The sequence below is a fragment of the Scyliorhinus canicula genome, chromosome 1, assembly GCF_902713615.1.
Source record: "Scyliorhinus canicula chromosome 1, sScyCan1.1, whole genome shotgun sequence".
Lineage (NCBI taxonomy): Eukaryota > Metazoa > Chordata > Chondrichthyes > Carcharhiniformes > Scyliorhinidae > Scyliorhinus > Scyliorhinus canicula.
In genome coordinates this window covers 41,192,052-41,207,574 of record NC_052146.1, presented here as the reverse complement: position 1 = coordinate 41,207,574, position 15,523 = coordinate 41,192,052, and the positions used below count along the sequence as shown (strand labels likewise).

Here is a 15,523-nt window from a genome sequence, read left to right as displayed (position 1 = left end):
ACCCTTTCTACAGCGATGCAGCTGGATTAGACAGTTTCATGGATTGCAAGGGTAGGTTGTGATGCCCAGCGACTGGCAGACTGCCTTCCCATCCCTGCTGAGATACTTACAATTTTTAACGAACATTTGCAGCATTTGTTGACTTTAATATCCACGTGATGAATAATTTATAGAGTAGTCATTGATTAATTTTAGTGTTCTAAAATTTAATCTTCATTTCTGTTTCCAAAAGCACCCTCTCTTGCAGACAGTGAATTAATTTTACATGTGATTTGTGAAGCATTTGAAAATTCACAGTGTGGCTCTAATTGATGAATTATACCACTTAATTGTTTTCTAAGTCCATTATCTTCTTTTGTGCAGGGTTCCTATGGAGTTGTCAAACTGGCATACAACGAAGATGATAACACTTACTATGTATGTGCTGAATGAATCAAACATTCCTCTTATTGGGTATTCTAAACCAAGACCCATTGAATTATTCATATTTTATGTTGATGCAGAAAAGACGTACATCCAATTCTCATAAAAACAAGAACAACTTAAGATTAGCTACAGATCCTGAAAAACATTTTTGACCTGTAAAAATGCTGTTGAGTTCAAGTACTAAGCATTCATTAATTGAGCCCAAGGTATGATTGAATTGTGTGAAGAATAAACATAAAACATTAACTTTTATAGACAACTGTAAGTTAGCAGCTCTCCCTTATGATACAGTATTTCAGACATTATTTGCAAGCTGATTTTATTTCAGTTAGATATTTTACTTACATTTAATCATGTGAAAGTATCTATGTTCTTATCTGGAGGTATAAAGAAAGTTGCAGGGATATTTAAAACCTTATGTAGAAATCATTGTATTTTTAGATGAAAATATTCCAATCCCACAAAGTTTAGGGTTCCTCCAGCTGAAGTTAATTTTATTTAATACTCTGCGCTTTGCATTTTAATGTGCTTAATTACATTTTCAAAATATGGGATGGGATTCTCTTTGCCTGCGGATTTCCTGGTAGCATGGGGTTGTCAAGTGGCAGGAGTATAGAATCACACCGTCAAGAAACCTGAGAATCTAGTCCTTGATTTTTGTATGAGTTAAACATAAGTTGGGACGAGATCCCACATTGATCTAGAATTTCATACCTTAGATTTTTTGTGGGTAATTAACCATAGAATAGCATAACTTGAAATCTAGTTTTTGTTCTTATTATCGTTGCTATAATATTATTTATTGCCTGATCCAATAAATATATTTGTGTTATTTCAATATTTTCTGAAATTCAGGTTTACAGATTATCTTGTTTCGTCAGCTTCAAGTTTAATTATCGTATGAATTAATAAGCTTTGCAGATATTAATTGCATTTCCTTGCTAGGCAATGAAAGTCCTTTCCAAGAAGAAGTTAATGAGGCAAGCTGGATTTCCACGTAAGTATGGTAGTTTTTAAATATATGTATCTATATATATTATATATACTGCTGTTTTGGCAGTCATTGAAGTTACAGCATGGAAATGAGTCATTTGGGCCAATCATTACATATTGACGTTTATGCTCCACATGAGTTATAATCCCATGTGCTTACCTTTTTTCCCATTGTTTTATCCCACTTACTTTCAAACACTGACTCTAGCAGTGCATTTCACAGCCTCACTGATCTGTGTGAAAAATGTTTCTCCTGCTCTCCATCATAAATTTCTTCTGTTTAATCTTATATCTGCATCCACATCCTTAATCCCCATGCTCACTGAAAACAGTCTGTTATTACCTATTCCTTCATAATTTTGAATACATTCAGAAAATCGAATATATTTTTAGGCACAGATAGAATGACATATGGAGATCAAGAACACTGATTCTCCCACTTTCCCCTACTTTCCCTTAAAAACAGTTTTCAATTTCAGCCATGTAATCTCCATATTTGTCTAAATGTGGAGATGAATTTCTCCCGATGGAAAAAAGGAAAACCTTGAAGAAACAGAAAATACTCAGCAGGTCAGGCAGCATCTTTGGAGAGATATATAGAGTTAACCTTTCAGGTTGACCATCAGATCTGGGAAAAGTTAGAGAATTTGAGCACTGGGTGGATGAGACAGGACAAAGGAAAACCTGTGATAAATGTGGAAAACAGGAGAAATTGAATGATAGATTAGCTAGTCGTTCAGGGCTAAAGGGATTGGTAATGGGGCATGAAAAGAAACCCAAGATAAAAAAAGATGTGCCGCACAGGTGTGTTGCTATCTGAAAGCAAAAAAGAGAAAAACCAAGGAATGCAAAGAAAAAGAAACAAAATGGGGGACAGAGTCACCGGAAACTCGGGGTCACGTTTCCAGACAGAACAGAGGTGTTCCACAAAGCGATCACCCAATCTACGTTTAGTCTGCCCAATGTCAGCAGTGAATATAGTATATGAAATTGAAAGAAGGACATGTAAATTGCTGGAAATGGTGTTTGGGGCCTTGGATGGTGAGGAGAGAAAAGGTAAAAGGGCAGATGTTGCATTTCCTCTGTTTGTCTGTAAAGGTGCCATTGGAAGGGACATGTGTTGGAAATGATTGACATGTGAATCAAGCTATCACAAAGGGAAAACACCCTTTGGAAAACAAAGGATGGTGGAATTATGCTGGAACTGACGGAAATGATCTATTGACCTCAGAGGCTCATGGTGTTGAGGGTAAGGGGAACCCTATCATGGTTCTGGGAGGTAGAGGTGAGAGCAGAAGTATGGAAAATGTGGCAGACATGACCGGGAATCCCAACAAAAACAATGGGTCATAAATCTTTGAAGGGAAAAGAAGGCATCTTGGAAACACTGGTATGGAAGATTGCAAAATTGGAATGAATGTGATGGAGGAGGAAGAACTCGGAGAATACAATATAATCCCTACAGGATGGAGGGTGTGAGGAAGTGTAGTCACTGTAACTGAGAGAGTTACTGGGTTTATAATGAATATTAGTTGATGGACTATCACTGGAAATGGAAATAGAAGTAAAGGAAGGGAAGAGTCTGAGATGAACCATGTGAAATTGAGAGAAGGGTGGAAATTGTTGCCATGAGAGATAAACTCTGTGAAGTAGAGAGAGACTCCGATTATGTGCCTTGTATTTCCAGTGGGGAAAGCTAATGGAATAGAAAAGGTAACATATAAAAAAGCTAAATTCAGTTTTGGTGATTTCCATTCTCAGGGATGAGAAAAAACTTGATTGATCGGTTACATAATGCAAATGCACTCTGTGTACAATTTGGGCAACCTGAAATTGTGCAAGATTCAGCCCAACAGGCTCTGCTACTGCTGGCTTTTCTGGATCAGAAAATTGCACCCATTGTTTCACACTAATAGTATAATTATTCTCACTCGTTCCAAAGCTCAGATTTTTTCTATATTGAAAAGATATAATGCCTTTCCCGAGCATAATATTGGTTCTGTCAATGGATTCCTTAGATGAACAAACTTAAGTTATCTTTTATTTTGTGCTGTAATATAAAATTGTGATGAAAGGTTATTGATAATGAACCATTAATTTTAGTATGTGATTGGGCACCACATTGGTGCAGTGGTTAGCATTTCTGCCTTGCGGCACCGATGACCCGGGTCACTGTCCATGTGCAGTTTGCACATTCCCCTCGTGTCTTCGTGGGTCTCATCCCCACAATCCAAAAGATGTGCAGGATAGATGGATTGGCCACACTAAATTGCCCCTTAATTGTGAAAAGAAGTAATTGGGTACTCAAAATGTAAAAAAAAAAATTTGAGTATGTGTTTCTATTCTGTTGTCTAGGTCGTCCCCCACCTCGAGGTGTCAAAGCTGCGCCACAAATCTCTGCACAGCTTAAAGGGCCTTTGGATAGCGTGTATCAAGAAATTGCCATTTTGAAGAAGTTGGATCATCCAAATGTTGTCAAACTAGTTGAAGTATGTTTTACTTTTCCTCTCTCTATTACTCAATAAGTGCTCAGAGAAGCATATGTATATGGATGCAATTTGGAATATCAAACTTTCCATTTGCATCCATATATATATATATATGTGAACATAACTCGAAGCCTTCGGCATTTTTGAAGCACCGATTGTAATAAAATCTCATTAATGTTTAATTATTCCAAAAAATGAGCACATCTGAGAACCATCTGTGTCATGCTCTTGACACTTTAAGTAATAATGTTTTACTTCAATCATTTAAGAATCTCTACTACATTTATTATCAGCCTCTGGCTATTGTTTGAGGATCGGTTGCAAAATTTCATTGATGTACAAACTATGTGCCTCACTTTTCCACTCCAAAAAAGGTAGTGAAGAAGGGGCACAATGTTGGAAAGCACTAACAAATTACATGTCTGTTTTTGGAACTGGTGTAGGGATTTCTACTCCTCAAAATAGATTTAAGGAAGATTTGCAAAAAGTAAATAAATATATATTTTTCTAGTTATGGTTTTGTGAGGGCCATATTAAAAACTGAATATTTTACTGTAGCGCATAACCTAAAGATAATAGGTTATGAAGAACGGTATTTGAAGTAATAGAAGAATGCATATTTTTTTCCACTAGCGAATATGAGCTTCAAATTATTAGCAGGTGTATCACAGTGCAACCATACGAGGAGAGGATGGTTCATAACACAGGGCATAGGAAGCAACCTGTAAATCGATCAGTTTGTATAGTATAAGCAAGTAAATACACTTCTCCATTGGGTTTTGCATCATCACAATGCCAATATACATTTGTGCACGCACCTGTTATGAACACATTGATAAAATATACTTTGTAAATCATAGAATATCTGAGTAATATGGTGCAAACTCAAAATTCTGTGCTCCTTCCATCTCCGTTGCCTTGCATGCCTTAAAAATCTTTTCTCCTGTGAAGTTCTGCAATAACTTGCTCATAAGAAGTGAATTCGCTCACATCGTAAAATTCATGATTTCTTTTATACTCTGTCCATCATTATATACAAGTTCAGTTTGATATTGAGAGCAGTGGGATTGAGATATTGTAACTTCATCCATGGAAGTGTCTTCACTCAGCCTATTCCTTCTCGTCATGGCATGTCTAATGGGATTCGCCATTTTTCATCTCTAGTTTATTGTCAGTTCAGTGTTCTTACATTTTTTTAAACTTTCGTATGTGAATATTTGTGTCCAGTGCAATATTCATGATTTGCTTATGTTTACCGCAGCATTGCTGAAAAATAGAGGCATGTCAAAGCTTTTTATGTTGCACCGATCAAGACACTTGGCAAATACATCAATATAAGAGGAAAACAACAATTTATACTGTATGAGAAGAGAGTGCTGATTGGTTCACAAGCGGACTCTCATTGGTAAGAGGTGTTGCCAAAGAGAATGTACCAGTTGATGCTGACTCACAGTTAACTGCAAGCATTGTTTGAAATTTAAACCATGCACTTTGACCCTGATTAATCAAGGCTTTGCCCTGAGGAATGAGTCAGTGAATGGTTGTCTCTTCGTTTGTTGAGCTGAAACAGGTGCAATGTGTGTACATTTTCTTTCTGTCTACAAAAATTGTTGTTTCCACCCTTTTTTAAAAAAGATATTGTATTCCAAACATATTCAACATAATAACACAACCTTAACACCCAACAGAGTACACAGTTTGTACATTTTTTCCACATTTATACCCCGGTGACAAACAGCTACTCAAATATAGCCATGCATTTGACTTTCTCCAACCTGAGAAACTCATTCATGTCTCCCAGCCAGGGGATAGCACAGTGGCCCAGTGGTTAGCACTGCTGCCTGACGGCGCCGAGGTCCCAGGTTCGATCCCAGCTCTGGGTCACTGTCAGTGTGGAGTTTGCATGTGTTTATGTGGATTTCACCCCCACAACCCAAAGGTGTGCAGGGTAGGTGGATTGGCCATGCTAAATTGCCCTTTAGTTGGAAAAAATTAATTGGGTACTCTAAATTAAAAATTCTATATATATTTTAAAAAATGTCTCCGAGCCATGCCGCAATTGCTGGCAGCATGGCCAACCTCCAATTCAAAAGTATCCAACGGCAGGCAACCAGAGAGACAAAGGCCATGACATCGGCCCCTTCCCCGCCCCGGCGCCCCCGACACCCCAAAGATTGCTACCAAAGGGTCTGGCTTCATCTCAACCTCTACAGTCTTTGATTAAGTCCCGAACACTGCCTCTGAAAAATTCTCCAACTCTTCATACTCCCAGAATAAATGAGCATGGTTCGCTGGCCCCCTCACACACCTCTCGCACCCGTCCGCTACCCCTGGAAAAAACCCACTCATCCGGGCCCAAGCCATGTGGACTATGTTCACCACCTTAAATTGAATGAGACTCATCCCTGCGCAGGAGGAGGTTGAATTCACTCAGAGCATTACTTCTCACCAAAGTCCCAATCCTATCCCCCTTCCCAACAGCTCCTCCCACTTCCGCTTGATCTTTTTCACGAAGACCAAGCCCTGTTCCCCCAACCACCCATATATATCCCCAATCCTCCCATCCCCACCCCTAATGCGGGAGCAACTTTTTCTCCAAAAGGATATGTGCTCCAGTAACTGAGTTAATAAAGGCAGCTCCTTGCACGTAAAGCCTCGCACCTGTCAATATGTAAACTCACTCCCCTTGGTAGCTCGAACCTCACCAGCAGCTCCTCTAACCCAGCAACCCCCCCCCCTCAAACATGTCCCTAACCCCTCCTCACTCCATCTCCTATACATACCATCATCTCGCCTTCTCCATATTCGCTGCCCAATAATAATGCAACAAGCTTGGGACCGCCAGCTCCCCTTTCCGCCTTTGCAACAGAGTCGTCTTCACCCTCTGTGCCTTCCCAACCCACACAAATTCCAAGATTAGTGCATCTAGTTTCTGAAAAAAGGCCTTCGGGAGGGACTGAAACACAAACAGAAATCTTGGCATTATGTTCATCTTCACCACCTGCACCTTCCCTGCCAATATCAGGTGCAGTGCATCCCACCTTTTAAGGTCCCCCTTCACCTCCTCTACCAACCCCATCAAATTCCACCTATGCATCGTGGCCCACTTGTGCATAACCTGAATCTCCATGTGCATCACCTTAAACTGTATCAGATTCATCCTTGCACAGGAGGAGGTCCTGTTACCCTACGCAGTGCCTCACTCCATACTCCCCAATTGATCGCCCCTCCTAACTCCCCTTCCCATTCCTGCTTGATCTTCACCACCCGCTCACCTCCCTGCTCCCACAGCCACTAGTATATATCCCCAATTCCTCCCTCCCCTTCCACGTCTGGAAGCAGCAGTTGCTCCAGTATCCCGGCAACCTAAGGAACCCCCTCCAGACCTTTCGCGCAAAGTCCCTAACCTGCAGATACCTCAACTCACTCCCCCTCAGCAGCTCTACCCTCTACCTTAGGTTCTCCAGAGTGGCGAAAACTTCTTCCAAATACAGAACCCTCACTTTGACCAGTCCCACTTCGTGCCCATGCTTTCGAAGGGGTCCGTCACGAGCAGCAATAGGTCATCGGCATACAATGAATACCGCCCAGTCCATCACACGAACCTGCCTCCCATCCATTGATTCCATCTACACCTCCCGCTGCCGGGGGAAAGCAGGCAGCATAATCAAGGATCCCTCCCACCCGGCTTACTCACTTTTCCAACTTCTTCCATCGGGCAGGAGATTCAGAAGTCTGAGAACAAGACGAACAGACTCAAAAACAGCTTCTTCCCCACTGTCACCAGACTCCTAAATGACCCTCTTATGGACTGACCTCATTAACACTACACCCATGTCTGCTTCATCCGATGCCGATGCTTATGTAGTACATTGTATATATTGTGTTGCCCTATTATGTATTCTCATGTATTTTCTTGAATTCTGTTTAATTCCCTTTTCTTCCCATGTACTGAATGATCTGTTGAGCTGCTTGCAGAAAAATACTTTTCACTGTACCTCGGTACACGTGACAATAAACAAATCCAATCCAATCCAACATTTGCCCCACCCACCCCTTCCTCAACCTCGTCTGATCTTTCATCTGGAGGTGTGTCTCCTGCAGGAAAATCATCTCTGCTCTCAAACTTTTCAAGTGCGCAACTGGGACCATTTAACTGGCCCATTTAGCCCACAGACATTCCATGTCATGATTATCACCGGAGACGTCAGCCTCCCCTCCCCCCTAGAGTCAGCCATCATTATCATTCGCTCCGCCCCCACGTTCCCACTCTAAATAGGGCCCACCCACGATGGTCCTCTACCCCATCCATGACCAAACTCCCACTCCATAACTGCCACGCTGCCCTCCCACCCCCGGCGCCACAACACACCTTCTTCCCCCCTCCCTTCCAGTGGCTAACCGCCGCAGCCCCTCACCCCCCCACTTCCATTCTAGCATTTCTTGCTAGCGTGGTGACTCCCACCTGCAGGCCCTAACCTCTGCTCATCCCAAATGCACCCCTGCCTGTTTCTATCCAGACCTCCTCCCCGACCCCCAATACCCCACACCAACTCAACGTGAAAAACCACACCTCAAAATGGCACCCAAACAAAGCATTCTCCAGCCACCCCACTGTCACTCCAACCCAAAGCAACCCCTCGTGCACTGCAGATATCATGATAAATCCAGATTTGGTTTCTTTCCCAATTGCAATCCTGCTGTTCCCAGGCCCATCTCAAAATCTTTTCCTTGTCTTGAAACTTGTGCATATACCCACGGCAGCTCCCTTGCTCTTGGCCTCTGCCTCAGGGACCTATGGGGCCGATCCACCTCTGGGGCCTTGACAAGCATCTTCTTGTCCACTAACCTGGCCATCATTCTTGTGACATAACCCGTTGCACTCATTCTCTCCATTCCCTCCGGTAGGCAAATGATCCTCAGATTTGTGTCACCTGGACCTTTGTTCCCTGGTCCTCCACCTTTGCTCGCAGGGTCTAACACATGTCCCCCCAGGATCGCCATTTCCGCTTCCAGCGTCACAATCCAGTCACTCTGGTCAGACACCTCCTTCGCCACCTCCTTGATCGTCGCCCCCTGCATCTCCAGACTCTTCTCCACCCATTCCAAAGTCCTGCAAAGAGGTGCCACTACCCCCTCAATTGCCTTTGACCAGTCACTCTGCATTTTTTTTCACAGCTGCCAAAGTTCATCCTTAATGAAGCTCATCTACCGCTCCATTTTGCAGTTTTCCAGTTGACGATAACCCTTCCCCCTCTCCCATTTTTGCAATTGATACTAAGCCACGAGTCTCCTCCAACTCCTTAACCGTGGCTTTCACTGTCTTCTGTCATGTTTGGTAACCTGCAGACATACCCATCTGGGGGAGAACTAATCCCCTTCCACTCGACGCACAGCATTTATGCTGAAATTCCCCAAAGTTCAGGTAAAGGGGGCCAAACCAACTACTTCAAGCAGGAGCCAGCCTGTGTGTGACCACTTCATGGCCACCACAGGAAGTCTGTTGTTTCCCCCCTTGGTATTCTTATGAGGTGTCCTAATGGAGGGCAAGACTAAAAGCTTCGACATGTCTTGTTTTTTCAGCAATAAATAGGTTCCATGCTACCAAACAACTATATGTTTACTACTTTAAGTATTTCCGCTTCTTTCAGACTTCCCATTTCATCCTCAATGTAATTAGCAGCACACTTGATAGACAAACTTTGGGGCTGTTTTTCCTTCTGAATATATCATAAACGCAGCTTATTATATGCTAAGGGCCAGCTTGCTAAAATATCCTTTTTCAATTAGCTGTTGTCATTAGCATTCTCAGCAACTAAATTAGACATTTTGACACCAGTGGGTGGGTTTGTAGCTGCTTTAGGAAAGCTACAAAAGGCAAGCTTGTGGACATAAGGACAAGATTGGGCTTGACGATTCAATGTCAAATACACCACTCCCTTGTTCTTGGTCTCTGTTCTCTTTTGCTCCCAAATATGTGAATACTAACTGTTGAAATCACACGAATAGCAATCTCTATGCAAGGTATAGTACTAGAGGATGGATCAGCAAGTATGGAGCATTCTCATATTAAGGATCATTGATTCAGGAGGAGTGAAGGAAGAGAAACACAAAGTGGTTGTTGGAGAGGCCATATTTGATTGTTTTTTTCATTCCAATAAATCATAGATTTCAAAACATACATTAGTCTAATTTAGTTATCACGTTGTAAAATATGAAGAAACAGAAATAATTTTTTTATTTTAAAGGTGAAAATGTGGTCCAATTTGAGTTATAATAAAATAAGCTTTTTGGACAAAGCCTCAGAAACAAGTCATGCCTGGTCTAGCCTTTTACTTTTAATCATTTTGGCCCATTCAAGTTGTATGTGTGCTTGAGAAATTGGTGCGATCTAATGACCATGCTGTGCCTGAAACGCAGCACGGCGTGACTGATAAAAGCAAGGAGACTCTGCTTCCGGATCTACCTGGCTCGCAACATTGCGATGTAAATCCCGCCCACTCTGAATATTGGAGTGAAGCAGGTCGTCTCACTCTAATGTGCAGATTCCCGAGGTACCTGAAGCTTTGGGATTCATCCCCTTCGCCTCAGAGACCACGGGCGAGCGCTGTTCAGCACTGGCCCCCACAAACGGGTACTACACGGAACGGCACTTGTGGGGGTCTCCCAGATGGAGGCCACCCAGCTGCAAGCCGTTTGGGTGCCCAGGTGGCACTGCTAGGGTGCCAGGTTGACACTGCCAAGGTACCAAGCTGACATTTGTGCGCAATTGCAATCGAGCCGGGGGTGTCCTGTGTAAGTGTTTGGGTGGATGGGGGGACCCCCCCCATAGTGCTTTTGGGCTGGGGGGGTTCAGGTGTCACTTCGGGGGACCTCAAGATCGGAATGCCATTTAAAAATTTTGTCCTGATCTCTCACTACACTGGGGAATTCCAGCGAGCGGAGCTCCACGGTGTACAAAACGGAGCTCCCCAGTGTACAAAACGGGACTGTGTGCGGCGTTGGCCATGCCTTTCCTGCTGAGGCCCTTATACAACATCACATTGTATAGCCATGTGTTTCTTGGTGCTGCGAGCGTCTGGAAACACGCGGCTAAAATCTTTGGTCTTGGGGCGCAATTAGTTGAATTGCGCCTAATGTGTATTAATTGTTTTAGTGTAGACTTCCGGTGGCGGCAATGCGGAGCAAAGCCACACGTTCGGCAGCTCCCGCTTTTTTTTTTTTTGGAATTTCGAGCCCGCAACGGCGCTGTTTCGACTTTCCCCCGGGGGGAAACACAGCCAGTGTGCCCAGCGGCCGGTGGCAGTAGTCGGTATTACCACAGAGAAAGGCGAGAGCAGAAAAAGCAAGATGGCGGCCGGCGGGGAAGCAGCAGCAGCGTGGCAGCAGTGGGCGCGGGAGCAGCAGGAGCTGCTTCAGCGCTCCTTCAAGGAGCCCAAAGCCGAGATTTTGGAGCCGTTTAAGGCCTCGCTGGACAAACTGGTGGCGACTCAGACGGCTCAGGCCGGGGAGATTCGGGAGCTGCGGCACAAGACTTCGGAGAATGAGGATGAGCTTTTGGGCCTGGCAGTGAAAGTGGAGTCGCACGAGGCACTGCACAAGAAATGGCAGGCGAGGATGGAGGAGATGGAGAACCGCTCCCGCCGGAAGAATCTACGGATTTTGGGCCTTTCGGAGGGGCTAGAAGGTTCGGATTTGGCGGCCTATGTGGTCCTAATGTTAAACTCGCTGATGGGTGCGGGGTCGTTTCGTGGTCCCCTGGAGCTGGAAGGCGCCCATCGAGTGCTGCAGCGGAAGTCCAGGCCGAACGATCTGCCCAGGGTGGTGCTGGTCCGTTTCCACCGCTTGGTTGACCGGGAGTGCATGTTGAGGTGGGCGAAGAAGGAGAGGAGCAGCAGGTGGGAGAACACGGACGTTCGGATTTTTCAGGACTGGAGCGCGGAGGTGGCGAGGAGAAGAGCTGGCTTCAGTCGAGCGAAGGGAGTGCTCCACAGGGAGGGGGTGAAGTTTGGCCTTCTACAGCCGGCTCGCCTCTGGGTCACGTACAAGGACCGCCAGCTCTATTTTAACTCTCCGGAGGAGGCCTGGGCTTTTGTCCAGGCTGAGAACTTGGATTCGGACTGGGGGGCTGGGGGGAAATGTACTTTGTTTGGAGGCTTTGCCCTCTTGGGTATCCTTTCGCCTATGTTGGCTGTGTTTGCTGATGGTTGTTCTGTTCGTTTTCGCTATTTTGGTTATGGTTATTTGGGTTATTTGGGTTCTTTCGGGGTTTCTTTGGGGCTGTTGGTTATTTATTGTGGTGCTTTTTTTTAGTTTTTTCCACTGGTGGGTTGGGGAGTAGTTTGGGGTCCCGATGGGTCATGTGTCCGTCTTTTTCCCGTGTGCTGGGTCGAGGGGCGGGGCTTGGGTTGGAAGCGCGGGCTATCTTCCCGCGCTGGAGGAATTGGGGGCGGGGCCGGCGCTGGTAGGGAGGGATTGGTGGCTGTGTTGCATCGGGAGGGGGGGGGGGGGGGGGGTCGTGGTTATGGCGGGAGTAGCCGTGGTCAGCAGAAGTCAGCTCACTCACAGAAGCTTCAGGGGGAGCGGGTGGTCTTGGTTAATGTTTATGCCCCCAACTGGGATGATGCGGGCTTCATGAGGCGTATGCTGGGACTGATCCCGGACCTGGAGACAGGGGGATTGATTCTTGGTGGGGACTTTATCACGGTGCTGGATCCGGCTCTGGACCGCTCGAAGTCTAGGACTGGCAGGAGGCCGGTAGCGGCCTCGGTGCTGAGGGGGTTCATGGATCAGATGGGAGGGGTGGACCCTTGGAGGTTTTTGAAGCCGGGGGGTAGGGAGTTCTCCTTTTTCTCCCATGTTCATACGGGGTACCCCCGGATTGATTTTTCCGTGCTTAGCAGGGCGCTGATCCCGAGAGTGGTGGGGGCGGAGTATTCGGCGATAGCCATTTCTGATCATGCTCCACATTTGGTGGACCTGGAGCTGGGGGAGGGGAATGATCAGCGCCCGCTGTGGAGGTTGGATGTGGGGCTTTTGGCAGAGGAGGAAGTGTGCGGGCGGATCCGTAGGGGTATAGAGAGGTATCTGGAAACCAATGACAACGGGGATGTGCAGGTTGGGATGGTTTGGGAAGCGCTAAAGGCAGTAGTTAGAGGGGAGCTGATATCTATTCAGGTGCACGGGGAGAGGGTCGAGAGGGAGAGGCTGGTGGAGTAGATGGTCAGGGTGGATAGGAGATATGCAGACACCCCGGGGGAGGGGCTTCTGAGGGAGCGGCACAGTCTCCAGGCAGAGTTTGACATTTTAACCACCCGTAAGGCGGAGGCGCAGTGGAGGAGGGCACAGCGGGCAGTGTATGAGTACGGGGAGAAGGCAAGTCGGATGTTGGCTCATCAGCTCCGGAAGCGGGAGGCAGCTAGAGAAATTGGGGGAGCCACGGATGCGGGTGGGAACTTAGTGCGGGGTGGAAAGGACCTCAATGGGGTGCTCGGATCCCTTTATGAGGGGCTGTACCGGGCGGTACCCCCTGGGGAAGCAGGCGGGATGGACCGCTTTTTGGATAAGCGGGAGTTTCCAAGAGTAGGGGACGAGCGGGTGGAGGGTTGAATGTTATGATGATGCCGCCGGTGGCTGGGGAGTCAGAAATAGTGGTGTCCATGGATGTGGAGAAAGCTTTTGATAGGGTGGAGTGGTGTTACCTGTGGGAGGTGTTGCGGAGGTTTGGGTTTGGTGAGGGGTTCATTAGCTGCGTGAGGTTGCTGTACAGCTCCCCGGTGGCGAGTGTGGTGACGAATGGGAGGAGGTCAGAGGACTTTCGGCTTTCCAGAGGGATGAGGCAGGGGTGCCCCTTGCCTCCCCTGCTCTTCGTGTTAGCAACTGAGCCCCTGGCCATGGCGCTGAGGGACTCGGAGAGTTGGAGGGGGATTCTGCGGGGGGGGGGGGGGGGGGGGGGGAGCACCGGTTGTCGCTGTATGCAGGTGATCTGCTGCTGTATGACGCGGACCCGGCTCAGGGGATGCCAGAGGTGCTGAGGATACTTGAGGAGTTTGGGGACTTTTCGGGATATAAGCTCAATGTGGGGAAAAGCAAGTTGTTTGTCCTGCACCCAGGGGGTCAGGAGAGGGAGATAGGGGAACTCCCGTTGAGGAGGGCTGAGGGGAGCTTTAGGTATCTTGGGGTCCACGTGGCTAGGACCTGGGAGCTATGCATAGGCTTAACTTTTCGCGTCTGGTGGGGCAGATGGAGGAGGAGTTCATGAGGTGGGATGCGCTGCCACTCTCGTTGGCGGGCAGGGTCCAGTCGGTTAAAATGACGGTGCTCCCGAGGTTTTTGTTTCTTTTCCAGTGCCTCCCCATATTGATCCCGAAGGCTTTTTTCAGAAGGGTGAATAAGTCGATTCTGGGGTTTGTGTGGTTGCGGAAGGCCCCGAGAGTAAGGAGGGTATTTATGGAGCGAAGAAGGGAGGTAGGGGGCCTGACGCTGCCCAACCTGTGTGGATATTATTGGGAGGCGAACGTGGCGATGATTCGCAGGTGGGTGACGGAAGGGGAGGGTGACGCATGGAAGAGACTGGAGGTAGCGTCCTGTGCGGGTACTAGTCTGGAGGCTTTGGTGACGGCCCCACTTCCACTCACCCCGGCAAAGTACTCCACGAGTCCGGTGGTGGTTGCGTCCCTCAAAATCTGGGAACAGTGGAGGCGGCATAGGGGGGTAGTGAAGGCCTCTGTTTGGGCCCCGATACGGGGCAATTACCGTTTTGCACCAGGGAGAACGGGTGGGGGAGTTGGCACAGGGCGGGCATCAGACAGTTTGGGGACCTCTTCTTGGATGGGAAGTTCGCGACTCTGGAGGAGCTGGTGGGGAAGCGGAACCTCACCCCATGGAATGCTTTTAGGTATATGCAGGTCAGGGACTTTGTTAAGAGGCAGGTGGAGGAGTTTCCGCGGCTGCCGCCAAGGGGGGTGCAGGACAGGGTGCTTTCAGGGACGTGGGCTGGGGAAGGGAAGATCTCGGCTATCTACCAACTGATGCAGGAGGAGGAGGAGGCCTCAGTAGATGAGCGTAAGGTGAAATGGGAGGAAGAGCTAGGGGAAGAGATTGAGGATGGGACGTGGTCGGACGCCCTGGAGAGGGTGAATTCTTCCTCCTCTTGCGCACGGCTCAGCCTAATTCAGCTGAAGGTGCTGCACAGGGCTCAAATGACGGGGGCAAGGATGAGCCGGTTTTTCGGAAGGGAAGACAGGTGTGGGAGGTGTTTGGGGGGCCCGACAAACCACACCCATACGTTTTGGGCATGTCCGACTCTAGAAGGGTTTTGGAAGGGGGTGGCGGGGATTTTGTAGGAAGTGGTTGATCTAGGGTCAGGCCGGGCTGGGGGCTCGTGATCTTTGGGGTAGCTTCAGAGCCGGGAGTGCAGGAGGCGAGAGAGGCCGGCATTCTGGCCTTTGCGTCTCTAGTAGCCCGGCGCAGGATTCTGTTACAATGGAGGGATACGCGGCCCGCGAGTTCGGAGACCTGGGTCAATGACATGGCTGGGTTCATCAAGTTGGAGAGGATGAAATTTGCCGTGAGGGGGTCGATACAGGGGTTCTTACGGCAGTGGCAGCCCTTTC

The 15,523-nt window shown here is 47.2% G+C and overlaps 1 protein-coding gene across 6 annotated transcripts in view; it reads left to right on the top strand.

The window, feature by feature from the left end:
* LOC119961836 (calcium/calmodulin-dependent protein kinase kinase 2-like) overlaps window positions 1-15,523 on the top strand; it is a 131,968-nt gene that overhangs the window by 60,273 nt on the left and 56,172 nt on the right. For all 6 annotated transcript variants that reach the window (XM_038789252.1, XM_038789242.1, XM_038789222.1 and 3 more), the window contains exons 4-6: window positions 364-417; window positions 1,372-1,423; window positions 3,775-3,908. In XM_038789252.1, the coding sequence (XP_038645180.1) occupies window positions 364-417; window positions 1,372-1,423; window positions 3,775-3,908 (240 nt within the window). The remainder of the gene's footprint in view (window positions 1-363; window positions 418-1,371; window positions 1,424-3,774; window positions 3,909-15,523) is intronic.